Here is a 13,250-nt window from a genome sequence, read left to right on the forward strand (position 1 = left end):
GTGGACGGGGCCTAAGTGTTTGTGTTTCTGGTTTCATTGTCGTCAATGATGGTATGCGCAAGCACCGGTCACTCCTTCTCCTGGTTTGGCACACCTTTATGCTCCCCTTGACCTATAGGGGGGCTTACACACTCACGTGACCACACACTGTTCCAACTAAAAATAATCAATACAAATTAAATGTCCAATACCTATTGCTTCCAATATGTGAAACCAAACCAATACGAAGTATGAACAAAACATATATATGGCTCCTACACCCACTAATACCTATATTTAAGAATACATGAAATAGCATGTCATGGGACCTTTAAATGGTGTGCATGTTTACATTGTTTATTCCATTTAGACTTTTGAACTTTTGTTCAAATCCCTTCACTTGATTTAAGCCAGTTAACGCTTCTTTATGTCTTAATCTATTTGGCTCATAAAAAATAAAATTAAACCTCACTTTGCACTAAACGCATTTTCTGCAAGAAAGGCATTTTCTAGTTTGTATTTAATGTTTCATACTCTATACTTTGACCTCTTTATTGTTCACCTGCTTTGGCAATGCAAATTGTTTAACCTTTCAGGTCAATAAAGCTTTTTGATTGAAGAGAGAGAGAGAGAGAGAGAGAGAGAGAGAGAGAGAGAGAGAGAGAGAGAGAGAGAGAGAGAGAGAGAGAGAGAGAGAGATACAGAGAGAGAGAGTAGGAGAGAGAGATACAGAGAGAGAGAGAAAGAGAGAGAAAGAGAAAGAGAGAGAGAGGGAGAGAGATGGAGAGAGAGAGAGAGAGAGAGAGAGAGAGAGAGAGAGAGAGAGAGAGAGAGAGAGAGAGAGAGAGAGAGAGAGAGAAAGAGAGAGAGAGGGAGAGAGATGGAGAGAGAGAGAGAGAGAGAGAGAGAGAGAGAGAGAGAGAGAGAGAGAGAGAGAGAGAGAGAGAGGCCGGAGATATGAGATTCCTTCCAACAGGAATCCAAACACACGTTAGTCATTTTTATTATTCTTCAATGCTGGCATTGAAGAATAACAGCAACACAAAAGTCCTTTTCGTTTGTTTGTGCGTCCGTTTGTATGTCCGACCCAGAATGGTGTGTATCCTGCTGCTGGAGCCAAGTGAATTCAATTAAACAGAGAGAGGGAACGGAGAATGATGGATGGAGGGATGGAAGAGGGAGGAGGGAGGGAGAGAGAGGGGGAGGGGGAGAGAGAGAGAGAGGGAGGTACAAATCAAAAAGAAAGAAAGAAGGAAAGGAAGGAGGGAAGGAGAAGGGAGTAGGTGTGCTGAGATCTATTCTACTTCCCCGATCCATTCACAAGCAGGGCCAGTTGCCATGACAACGGCTCTCTCTAATTTCTCACACACACACACACACACACACACACACACACACACACACACACACACACATCCGCACACACATGAACAGACACACCATATCACTGTGTCTGTCTCTCTCTCAGTATCTACATAAAATCTGATTTATTTTTAGATTGAAACACACACACATGTCAACTCTGGACAGACAATCCATATTTGCACATGCACACTCACTCATTCACTCACTCACTCACTCACTCACTCACACACACACACACACATGCACGCACACAAACTCAAGTACGCACGCACGCACACAGGCACACACACACACTCACACGCACGCACGTATGCACTCACACAAACACACATGCACACTCATTCATTCACTTAAACACACACACACACACACCCGCAATCAGACACACTCAGTTACTCAGTCACTCAGTCACACACACACGCACGCACAAGCTCTCACACACACACACACACACACGCATCCACACAAACACACACACACAAACACACAAACACAAATAGACACACACACACACACACCCAAGGAGACGGCTCCCTGCTGTGAGTCCATCTGTGATTCGAGCAGACAGACGGGTTGATAGAGGGAGCGAGAGTAAAAGACAGAGTGAGAGAGTGAATTAGTGAGAGAGTGAGTGATAGTATTAACCAATCTTTCACCTTAACGCAACATCTTGTCAACAAATATCTCTGATTGTCTCAATTGGCATGAGTGTCTCTCTGTCTGTCTGTCTGTCTGTCTGTCTGTCTGTCTGTCTGTCTGTCTGTCTGTCTGTCTGTCTGTCTGTCTCTCTCTCTCTCTCTCGCTCTCTCTTTCTCTCTTTCTCTCTCTTTCTCTCTCTCTGAGAAAGAGCCTCATTAGGATACATGGCCAGACATCCCCAACTCCCAATTCACTTCAGCCCTCAATCTCTCCCTCGATTCAGTATGAGAGAGACAGAGGGAGAGAGGTCCGATATGTATATATATTTAACGTTTTATAACTTGAATGACTTTATTGTTCAACCACTTTGGCAATGTAACTAACTAACTGACGTTATGCCATATTTCAGGTTATGGAAAGTCCTGACCTGGATCAAAGTGTGATCATTACAGTAATGCAATAGTGATTACTTTGTGCTTGTCTGTCAGGGGGGTAGTTGTTTTTGTCTGGTAAAACCTGAGATAAAAATCATCAAGAATATCACTTCTTCATGCCACCATCTTTCTTTGTTCATCTGTTAATATGCTCCATAATCTAAAAGTAATATAACCCGTTTCACTGTAAGACTAAAAAAACGCAGTTTCTATTCAATGTTTGGAGAATACTTTTGAACGAATGTGCAGCAGAGATTCGAGGTATAGTCCTTAACAAATGCTTTTATATTTATATCTCCTTAGCAGCTGCGACGTGCGAATTCAACACAGGCACAAACACACACACACACACACACACACACACACACACACACACACACACACACACACACACACACACACACACACACACACACACACACACACACACACACACATACACACACACACGAGAACTTTATCCTACTCTTCAATTTCCTCATCGATGTGTACAGGGTGGGTGGCGCGCGCACACAGGCACACACCCACATACAAACGCACACACACACACACACACACACACACACACACACACACACACACACACACACACACACACACACACACACACACACACACACCCGTGTTCATGAGCTTGTTGAACCGCGTAGAAGAAGAAGGAGGGAGGGAAGGAGAAACAAAACAAAAAAAGTGCAATAACGGGAGGAGGCCCCGCCCCCTTATCGGGGTTACCATGGCAAACGGCTGCTGACGTCACGACGTCCTCACGCCGTCTATAACTACCGGGAGGTTGCGCTGCCGCGGCTCATGAGCTTGGCTGTGTGTGTGTCCAGAAGGCACACGTGTGGGGCGAGACAACAGAGCCCGTCCAGGGGTGCTTTTTAGTAAGAACACTCACTTTTTTAAATCCAAGGGGGATTTCTTTCTGTTCACTCTTTTTGGGTTTGAACGTCGCCGGGGGAAGTGTTGAACCGATCATTCGCCGAGATGGGTCGAGGAGTAAGTTGTGTTTTCTTTCTTCTTCTTTCTTTCTTGACTTAAATCAACGTTTGCTTGTGGATGCTGGGAACAAAACCTTGCGTTAATTGACCGTGGTTAACGAGATGTAACTTTATTGTTCAAACAAGTGTTTTTGTGAACCAGCTGTGGCCGATAACGTGTGTGTGTGTGTGTGTGTGTGTGTGTGTGTGTGTGTGTGTGTGTGTGTGTGTGTGTGTGTGTGTGTGTGTGTGTGTGTGTGTGTGTGTGTGTGTGTGTGTGTGTGTGTGTGTGTGTGTGTGTGTGTGTGTGTGTGTGTGTGTGTGTGTGTGAGAGACTTCTGGGGTTTAACCTAAAAAAAAAAGCAACAACTCTACAAGTTGCCAAGCATCTCGATGTTTGCATTTTTTAAAAAGTCAATCGATGTTTAATTAACCTAATCGATTAACCAGCCTCAAATGTATTTCTTTGTAGTTTCATTTCATATCCGTTAGAGTAGCTTAATGGTATAAACTGTCATACTATGTAATCATTAAAGATACGGTGGTTACATCCTAGGACTATATATTCTCTCTTCCTAAATGTGCATTTCCGTTACTAATCGTTAACGTGCACGAAAATAACGGATATAGTGAGCTGTAATTATTTAAACCGGTAACTAACAAATTTGCTGATCTAAATTAAACTTCAGCCTGGACACAAAGGAGCATTAATAATGTTTAATATTAACGGATAAGCGGTCAAAAATCGATCTATAACAATCGAGGGGGAGAAATCAAGATGGGAAGATAACAACAGACGGGTGGCCACGCCCAGCTGCGCCGTGGTATAATATCAATAAACCAAAGCCGCGCGGCCGTCCAGGTCCGGACTGATGATAGGGGGGCGGGGCTGAGGGTGAATGTATCTCGGTGCAATTCCCGGCCTAGCACCGTTATCCGGTGTAACTGCGTAGTTAACGACAGTGTTTTCTCCCTCACTTCCTCCACCCTCTCTATCTCTGTCTCTGTCTCTCTGTCTCCCCTTCTCCCTGTATCTATCCCCTGTCTCGGTCTTTCTCATTGTCTCCAGCTCTCTCTCAATCACCTCTCACCCTATCTCTCCATCTCCTCTTTCTTTCTTTCTTTCTTTCTTTCTTTCTTTCTTTCTTTCTTTCTTTCTTTCTTTCTTTCTTTATTTCTTTCTTTCCATCCCTCTCTCTACAACAGAGACTACAGCTGAATCCATCCACTATAGTTTTCTGTGGTACAATACAAATAAATCAAATCATCAGATCTGATGTAATGTCATGTAAAGGAATTTTAAATAAAGCTTTCTCACGGTATGTGTCTGTGAATGTTTCAAAAATAACAAAAAATAGACCAGCAGACTATCTGTCATTGCGTATCAACAGCTGTTTTTGATCGCGTCTCGCGTTAAATCTGCGGTTTGAGTGACGTTTCAAGTCCCTTGCTGGGAAAACTTGTCAGAGGTCGAGATCCCAACTTCCAACTTTCCAACTCATCTCTCTCATTCCAACTTTCCAACTCGCACTTGTTGTGCACTCGCATAACAAGTGCGAGTGCATGAATTTGGAATACATCTCTTCTCCTCCTCAGATCTCTTATATCTTCCTCCTCCTCCTCCTCTTCCTTTTCTGCGCTCACAAAGTCTTGTCAGCTCTCCTCCTCACTGTGAAAACTGCACCCTGTCCCCTCCATTCCTCTCTCTCCCCCTCCCTTCCATCTCTCCCCTCTCTGCATTTCTCTCCCCCCATCTCTCCCTCATCTTTCTCTCCCCTTCTCTCTCTCAAGGTTCTCAAGCAAGCTAATTATTAATTCTCTCTCTCTCTCTCTCTCTCTCTCTCTCTCTCTCTCTCTCTCTCTCTCTCTCTCTCTCTCTCTCTCTCTCTCTCTCTCTCTCTCTCTCTCTCTCTCTCTCTCTCTCTCTCTCTCTCTCTCTCGTGGGTTTTTCTCTCTCGTGGGTTTTTCTCTCTCTCTCGTGGGTTTTTCTCTCTGCATCTCTTTTACACACACAAGACATCCTCCCATTCCTCTCGGGGATAGTCTCTCCTCCCTCCCCCGTCTCACTCTCTCCCTCAATCCCTTCTCCCTTTGTCTGGCTCCTACTCTCCATCTTTGACTCTCTGTTGTGTCGTTTCTCTCGCTCTTCCTGTCACCACATCGCTCCTCTCTCTCCCTTCCTCCCTCTCCTCCTCCCCCCTTTCCTTCTCTCTCTTTCCAGTTTTTGCCGGAACGAGCGTTTCACTCGTTCTCTTTTCATCGCTCTCTTTTCGATTTCTTATCGTTCCATCGCACATTTACTCCCTCTAACTCTTTCTCACTTGCATTCTTTCTCTCCATCTCACTCCTTCCCTTATTTTTTTTATCAAAATTGTTGTTGATTAGGTGTGAAAAACGATTTAAGTTTTTTGTGACAACATAGCATTTTTCATCTATCGTCTTGTGTATCGTTTACACAATCCACTATAATAGTCTGCTTTAACTCCGCTTTGAGGACATCAGAATGCATCACATTCACATTCAGAGAGTTTAGCAAAGGCTTTTATCCGAAGCGACTTATAATAAGTCCATTTGTCAGAAGGTGTCTCTCTGTCCGTCTGTCTCACTCTCTCTTTATCTCAGTCTCTCCGTCTCTCCGTCTCTCTGTGTCTGTGTGTCAGAATGAGAATGTAAATTATGGCTAATTTCAGCAGCTTCACCTGGCCCCGATTCTGATTGGCCTCTAGGGCTGGTGAGGCTGCACACCTGTTGCTCGTTCACTAATCAGAGGTCAGCAGTCTCCTTTCTTGCATTTTACATTCAGGGCGTTTATCAGACGCTTTTATCCAAGGAGACTTGCAATAAGTACATTTGTCAGAAGGAAGAGAATCAACAATATATCTCTGTCAATATACAGACGTTTGTCTGTCCATGTGTGTTCCCTCCACTGCGACGGGACAGGAAGTGGTCAACTGGTAAAACAAAAGCACTTGCATCCTTTGGGGGCGGGGGACAAACTCACTTTTTTCTCTATTTAAACAGTTGAATGGCAATTGGGAAGGGGTGAGAAGAGAGAGAGTCGGGGGGGGGGGGGGGTGTATTGTGTGGGAGAGGGAAAGAAAGAGACCCTCTAAATCATGACTATGCTCATTCAAAACGCTCGAGGTGTGTGTGTATGTTCAGATCCAAGAAAGACTTTTCGTGGGAATTTGTGCGTTTGAAAGTGCGTGTTTTACGCATGTGGGAGAGGGAGGAAGAGAGGGAGGGAGGGAGGGGGGGGGGAGTTTAAGATATGCAAGCACTTGACCAATCACTCTTCTGATCTTTTATGAGGGGGCCAGCGAGAGGCCTGCTTTTTTTTCTTTCTTTCTTTCTTTCTTTCTTTCTTTCTTTCTTTCTTTCTTTCTTTCTTTCTTTCTTTCTTTCTTTCTTTTTCTCTCTCTTTCTTCCTCCCCAATTGAGAATTCCTCTTCCTGCTCCTTCTTTTGTTCACGGCCTATTGGCCAGGTCGCAAGGAGCCATGGCAACACACGGAGGAGATGCCGTGGGTTTTTCGTCGGGGGGGGTTCCGATACACCTGCCCTCCCTCCCTTTACTCTCTTCCCCTTCTCCCCCCTCCCTCCCACTTCTTCCCTCCCGCTTGCAGTCTCTAGTTTCCACGGGTGTCCGATTTGTTTTATCGAGGGCAGACGCCTGATTGGCTGAGAGACGCTGCAGTCAGAGGAAAGAGAGGAACATGGGAACGATTTTTCCCTCCCTTCCGTCATAAACCCGATGTCTCGATCGCATTAACCGACTCGTATTAAATAAACACCCTTTGTTGAATACAAACTGAGCTCAGAATGGACGCCTTCGACTATCGAACGAGTTTTCGTTGTTTCAATGTTCGTTCTAGTGATCGGTCGACGAAATTGAGTTTTCGGAAGTAAAGTTTTGACTGTCGTGTCGTTAGCAGAAAACTCGTCGACTGAGACTCGGGAGTCAGGTTGAGTGAAGTCTCTCTACTGAAGAGGAATTTTATTTTTTCCAACTTTATTTTTAAAAGTTTGATTGGTCAGTCTCGTTAACCTCCCCCTACCTACGTTTATTACCAATCGGAAGCATACCGTTAATGACAAGTAGTTCACGATTAAAAATAATGGTAATCAGTTTAGACTATTACTGTAATGTGCATAAAATAAAACTACCAACCTACACTGGATTAGGTGGTTTTCGGACATCCAGCCATAAGTCGGTGTGGGTGGGTGTTGGGTGTGTGTCCCCAACACCAGCACACACCCAACACCAGCACACACCGTGTCAGTGATATCTGTAGATAGGGCCGGGGAATTGGAGTGCGTAGGCACTGCGTCTTCCCAGCTAGGGGTTCTCTGGTTCCGCTTCTTCTTGGAGACCTCACAAGTGTTGTATTGGCGTCTTCCTTATGCCTTTCGCCTACCAGCTCCAAAGCCTAGACTGTGTGTGTGTGTGTGTGTGTGTGTGTGTGTGTGTGTGTGTGTGTGTGTGTGTGTGTGTGTGTGTGTGTGTGTGTGTGTGTGTGTGTGTGTGTGTGTGTGTGTGTGTGTGTGTGTGTCCAACACCAGCACATCCCGTGTCAGTGAGTAACTCTGCAATGTAAATCTCCTGGCCCCAAACAGTCCTCTGCTTTGTTTTCTCTCTTTTATTCTTTCCATTTATTCTTTCAGCTTCTCCCACCATCCCCTGGCTCTTCCTCTATCCCCCCTTTTCATTCACATCCCTATTCACCCCCCTTTTTCATTTTCATCCATTCATTCTTTTTTTTGCCCCAACCTGGCAACCTAGGTTGGCACGTTGGACCGGTGCCAACCTGGCAACCCCAGGGTTCTCAGAGGCCGCCACATCGTCCCAGTGCCAACATGAGATGTTGAATCAATTGTAAAACATTGCGGCGCCGCAATAGAACTTCCTGTGGTGGCACTGGTCCCAAACCAGTCCGTAACTGGTCCGAAACCAGTGCCACCCAGTGTCGCCCATTGTGTTAAACAAGGAATACCAAAGACCTTAAATTGGAATCATACACTTACATTGTCCATTGCAACCCGTCCGTTCGGGCGATAAAATTAACCGGGTGAATTTTTCAAATGTAATTCGGAAATGTTATCGGTAACTTTGCTCTGGCACTTAGCTGGGCTTCAGACTTGGACTGACGCCTCGTTTCCACATACGTTCTCGTATGCGATCCAACCGTCTCCGACCGAAAGTCCATTCATTCCTATGTGATTCTCCGTAATGTCAGTTTTTCCTCCGAGACTCCTCCCCTCCGTAAAATTTCTGTCCGGTCTGTCTGTAATATACGTTCAAAAAATTTAACTTTCGCCGTTGTTTTACGGAGATACCGTGTGAAAGTTTTTATGTTTTTCACAAAACATGTAAGTACCTGGCAGGCCAAACTCCTCGCCGATCTCTTTCCAAGCTTGGTTGGTTTTGTTTTTATCTCTGTATATGTCGATCCTCATGTTCCAAAGTACCGGTCTCCTAAAAACGGCCATTATCATACGTTCCCCCGTCTTTTTGGCTGTCCCTAAATAAATTCATGTCCGTACGTAAAACACTAGCGACCCCTTCCGTAAATTTTGCGGAAGCACGGATACGAAAAACGTATGTGGAAACGAGGCGTAAGGCTTTTTTTCTATTCTAGTTTCTTTTGGAAAATAATATAAAATAAAATAAACAAAAACGATTAACCATTTTGAAAGTTTGAAGCGAGTTCGACGAAAGATAATCTCTGATTGGTTGAAATTAGCCGTTAAACGACGTGTGACTTGATTATTCGTCCGCTTAATGGAAACTTTTAAATTTGGTAAAGTGTGATGAGTTTCCTAAAGCTAAGGTGTGTGTGTGTGTGTGTGTGTGTGTGTGTGTGTGTGTGTGTGTGTGTGTGTGTGTGTGTGTGTGTGTGTGTGTGTGTGTGTGTGTGTGTGTGTGTGTGTGTGTGTGTGTGTGTTAAATCATGAAGCGTCCATATGGGTCGGAATTATTCGGAAAGATTTAGGTTCTGAAGGTTTATCTGACGATTCATCACCTTCCTGAACTTTCACCTGAGACAAATTTTATCTGAGTTTACTTCCTCTGCATACAAGTGTGCGTTGATTTCCGTATATATATAAATATTATATCTAACATTTTATACCCTTGCTTATCATCCGGTTACAAACCGATGTTTATCAATACCTACTACAAATAAAAACGTTGTCGCTAACCGTTTTTTTCCCTCTATTATTGTCTGTGCGTTCTTTCTCCACTTCCTGTCGGGCATCCATCTTGGCAGGAAGGAAGGGAGCAGTATGAGCTGGCTGCCACCTCGGAGCAGTGCAGCAAGAAGAAGGCCAAGGGCAAGAAGAAGGAGAAGGATATGGACGAGCTCAAGAAGGAAGTGGACATGGTGAGTAATTTCCTCTTCCTGTACGGCTTGACCAATCCCTGGAGTGGGAATCTTGTCGATCCGTAAGATGTGTATTTAGTATGTAAGTTAGGCTAAGTTTATTTAAAGAGCAAATTTAAAACGCAGCTCGCACTGCCCAAAGTGCTTTAGAATGTGCATTAAATAAATACACATTCAAATCAGTGATTTATACTAAGACGACATCAAGAGACAAACACTGAATCACATACATAACTGGGTAGGACAATTATGACACAGGGAAGGCCAGTTTGAAAAACCCTCTTACGAACCAATCTGTTTTGTGACTTGTATCTGTGAAACGGATGAAAGAAAATGCAACGAAACAGCAAAGCTGCAAAACAAAATGGCTAACTCTTATATTTCTTGGGGGTTCTGCTTAACGCCAAACGATTTGGGGAAACAATCGAATTGTGATTACTTCTGTATTTTTCACCAAACAAGCAATATATCATTTTATAATATGACCAACACAACATTGGAAGCAGTCAGCATATATACTGCGCTTTACTTTAGGCCAGGCCGATGTGTTGAGATTTGTTGATGTTATAAGATCTTAATTTAACTATTGAATTGTAAAGTAAGTACGAATCTTACCGATCTATGGTTAGTAACAGTTACAAATTGTGTTCTATTACAGCGCAATGTCGATTTGAATTTTATTCATCGTTCAGTTTACAATTTCAATCGCAAATGTATCCTGAACACATCTTGGCGCGGTTTAATCAGAAGGCGGTCAAAGCCAACATAGCACGAAAGTGTTATGAGTGTTAATATTAAATTGAATTGCATATTGCCTTATTGCAATAGAACTTGTGGATAAAGTGCTATGTGCTTACTGCTAAATTGCTATGTGCTAAAGTTCTGGGAAGTGAAGCTAATGTCCGCTGCCCTTACCCTTTGGCAAACCGCGAGGCAACTTTCCCGGTCACTCCTCGGTATCAGCCCTCGTCGGTCTAATTCCGGTTGGTTCTCTGGACCTCAATGTACTCCGACTTTTGAGATGCTCTCTCTCCTTTACACGGTGACGGATCGTATGGACGGTAAAAGGTCAAAGCCCGGGTTTCTGTCGCTCCTTGTTAGCCACGACTCGCTAGTGCTCACCGCTAATGCTAACCCTTCCTCTTTCTGTTGCCAGGACGACCATAAACTGACCCTGGACGAGCTAAACCGCAAATATGGAACAGACCTCAGCCGGGTAAGTGTGTGTGTGTGTGTGTGTGTGTGTGTGTGCGCATGCTTGCGCGAGTGTGTGTGCTTCCCTGAGTATTTTTCTCCCATTTTTCTGTACAAATTGTTCACGCAAATTTTCTTTTAGAATTTTTCCAGCAGTTTTTTTTTCATCCAAATATTTTCTCTATTTTGGTCAGGACAGAGAATTTGGCGTTTTGAACTGGGTGCCATGTTGTCTCCTTCCCTTGTTTTGCGGTCTCAATCCCAGTTCTCTCGCTGGCTCTTGCTGTTCTCAAGACAGCATATGCGCGAGTGCGAAATGGAGGCTGTGAACAGAAAACACCAACAGCCACCTCCACCCCCATCGTCGCCATCTCCCCCCCCTCATTTCGCCTCCCTTCCGGATGGTTTCACTCTCCATGCAAATACACTCTTGGACACGCCAGGCAGATCAAGGGGAATGGTTAATGAAGGCCGAGAGAGAGAGAGAGAGAGAGAGAGAGAGAGAGAGAGAGAGAGAGAGAGAGAGAGAGAGAGAGAGAGAGAGAGAGAGAGAGAGAGAGAGAGAGAGAGAGAGAGAGAGAGAGAGAGAGAGAGAGAGAGAGAGAGAGAGAGAGAGAGAGAGAGAGAGAGAGAGAGAATAATTAGCTGGCTTGAGAACCCCCCCACCCACTGCCCTGTTTTCAGACGCTTCTAGTCCCGTCTCCCCCTCTTTTTGCTATCCCTACCCCGCGCACACGCACACACACACACACACACTCCCTGCTGGTTTTATTAGCTTAGCATTTAGCGATACGAGTGCTTTGAACCCTTTGCTGGAATATTTCAGGAAGGCGCTCATTAGTTTTGTCGGACCCCCAGAACACACAGCACTCTCACAGTCTCGGTAATTTAGAAGGATAGACGTTTGCCGCCATTTTTTTTATTATCCCGCGCTTTTCCTCTCCCTTGTTGTATGAGCTCATTTGTGAATGAAACAAGTTCCAAAAGTGGACATGAAAGTAGGGTAGATAACTAGAGCGAGAGAACTAAGTTTGAACAAGTTTGAAACGCGTCCGGCTGTAGAGCGGGTCGACTGGTAACCGGAAGGTTGCTAGTTGGATCCCGGCTCCCCCAGTTTGGAGGTCCCTGAGCGAGACGCCTCACCCTGAATGCTCCTGACCAGCTGGCTGTAGCTTTGAGAGGTCGATTCCGCTGGTGTATGTGTGTATGAAGGTGTGTGTGAATGTGTGTATGGATGGGCAAATTTGTGTATGAATTTGAGTATGAATTGGTGAATGTGTAAAAAGTGTGTATGACTGGGTTAATGTGTGTATGAATGAATGCATGAATGGGTGAATGTGGGTATCAATGGATGAATATGTATATGAATGTTTGAATGGGTGAATGTTGGGCAGTATTGAAAAGCTCTTTGAGTGGCCACTGGTTAGCACTGAGCGGTATAAATACAGTCCATTTATCTCTGGGTTTGGTGTCTCCAGGGTCTGACCAGTGCCAAGGCGGCGGAGCATCTGGCCCGGGACGGCCCCAACGCCCTCACTCCCCCCCCCACCACCCCGGAGTGGGTAAAGTTCTGCAAACAGGTGAGACGGGGGTGTTTCTGGTCTTAATGGGGACTTTGATGTGCACCTTAATATGGGATTTAAGGTGCGATGTACATGTGTATAAGGGGATTTGGATGTGCACCTGATTTAAGGGAACTGGGATGTGCACCTGACTTAAAGGGAAATCCATATTGTAAGTCAACACAAATGATCGTGTGAATATAAAACGTTCTAAACATTTTCATAATCTGACGCAAATCATTGAAGTTGGAGCTTTTTTATTTGCACATTTGACCGAAAGGGTGTCGTCTTTAGGCCGGAATTATCCAAACGCACGGTTTGAACCAAACTCTTGTGTCCCACCCCCCCCCCCCCCCCCCATTTCCGTCTTCCAGATGTTTGGAGGGTTTTCCATGCTGCTGTGGACCGGTGCTGTTCTGTGTTTCCTGGCGTACGGAATACAGGCCGTCATGGAGGACGAACCGGCCAACGACAACGTGAGTGAAACGCCAAACCCGTCGTCAAGTCAAGTCAATTTTATTTATATAGCATGTGTAAATACAAAAGGAGTTGACCCAAAGCGCTTTACATGGCAAAATGAAGAGCAGGTTAAACACAGTTATCAAAATAAAAGCAGTAAGGTTTCAAACAGACATAAAAAAATTGCAGCAATGTGGAATGGAGCGGGGTAGTTAGGGTTGTTAAAAGCAAGAGAGAAAAGGTAGGTTTTTAAATT

At 44.6% G+C, this 13,250-nt stretch overlaps 1 protein-coding gene across 1 annotated transcript in view; it reads left to right on the plus strand.

The window, feature by feature from the left end:
* Window positions 1-3,213: 3,213 nt before the first annotated feature.
* Window positions 3,214-13,250, plus strand: part of atp1a1a.1 (ATPase Na+/K+ transporting subunit alpha 1a, tandem duplicate 1) — a 29,316-nt gene continuing 19,279 nt past the window's right edge. Inside the window, exons 1-5 of the mRNA XM_030362573.1 lie at window positions 3,214-3,416; window positions 9,666-9,779; window positions 10,936-10,995; window positions 12,452-12,553; window positions 12,910-13,011. Coding sequence (XP_030218433.1) covers window positions 3,405-3,416; window positions 9,666-9,779; window positions 10,936-10,995; window positions 12,452-12,553; window positions 12,910-13,011 — 390 coding nt within the window. The 5' untranslated portion in view covers window positions 3,214-3,404. The remainder of the gene's footprint in view (window positions 3,417-9,665; window positions 9,780-10,935; window positions 10,996-12,451; window positions 12,554-12,909; window positions 13,012-13,250) is intronic.

The sequence above is a fragment of the Gadus morhua genome, chromosome 7 (genome assembly GCF_902167405.1).
Source record: "Gadus morhua chromosome 7, gadMor3.0, whole genome shotgun sequence".
Taxonomy (NCBI): Eukaryota; Metazoa; Chordata; class Actinopteri; order Gadiformes; family Gadidae; genus Gadus; species Gadus morhua.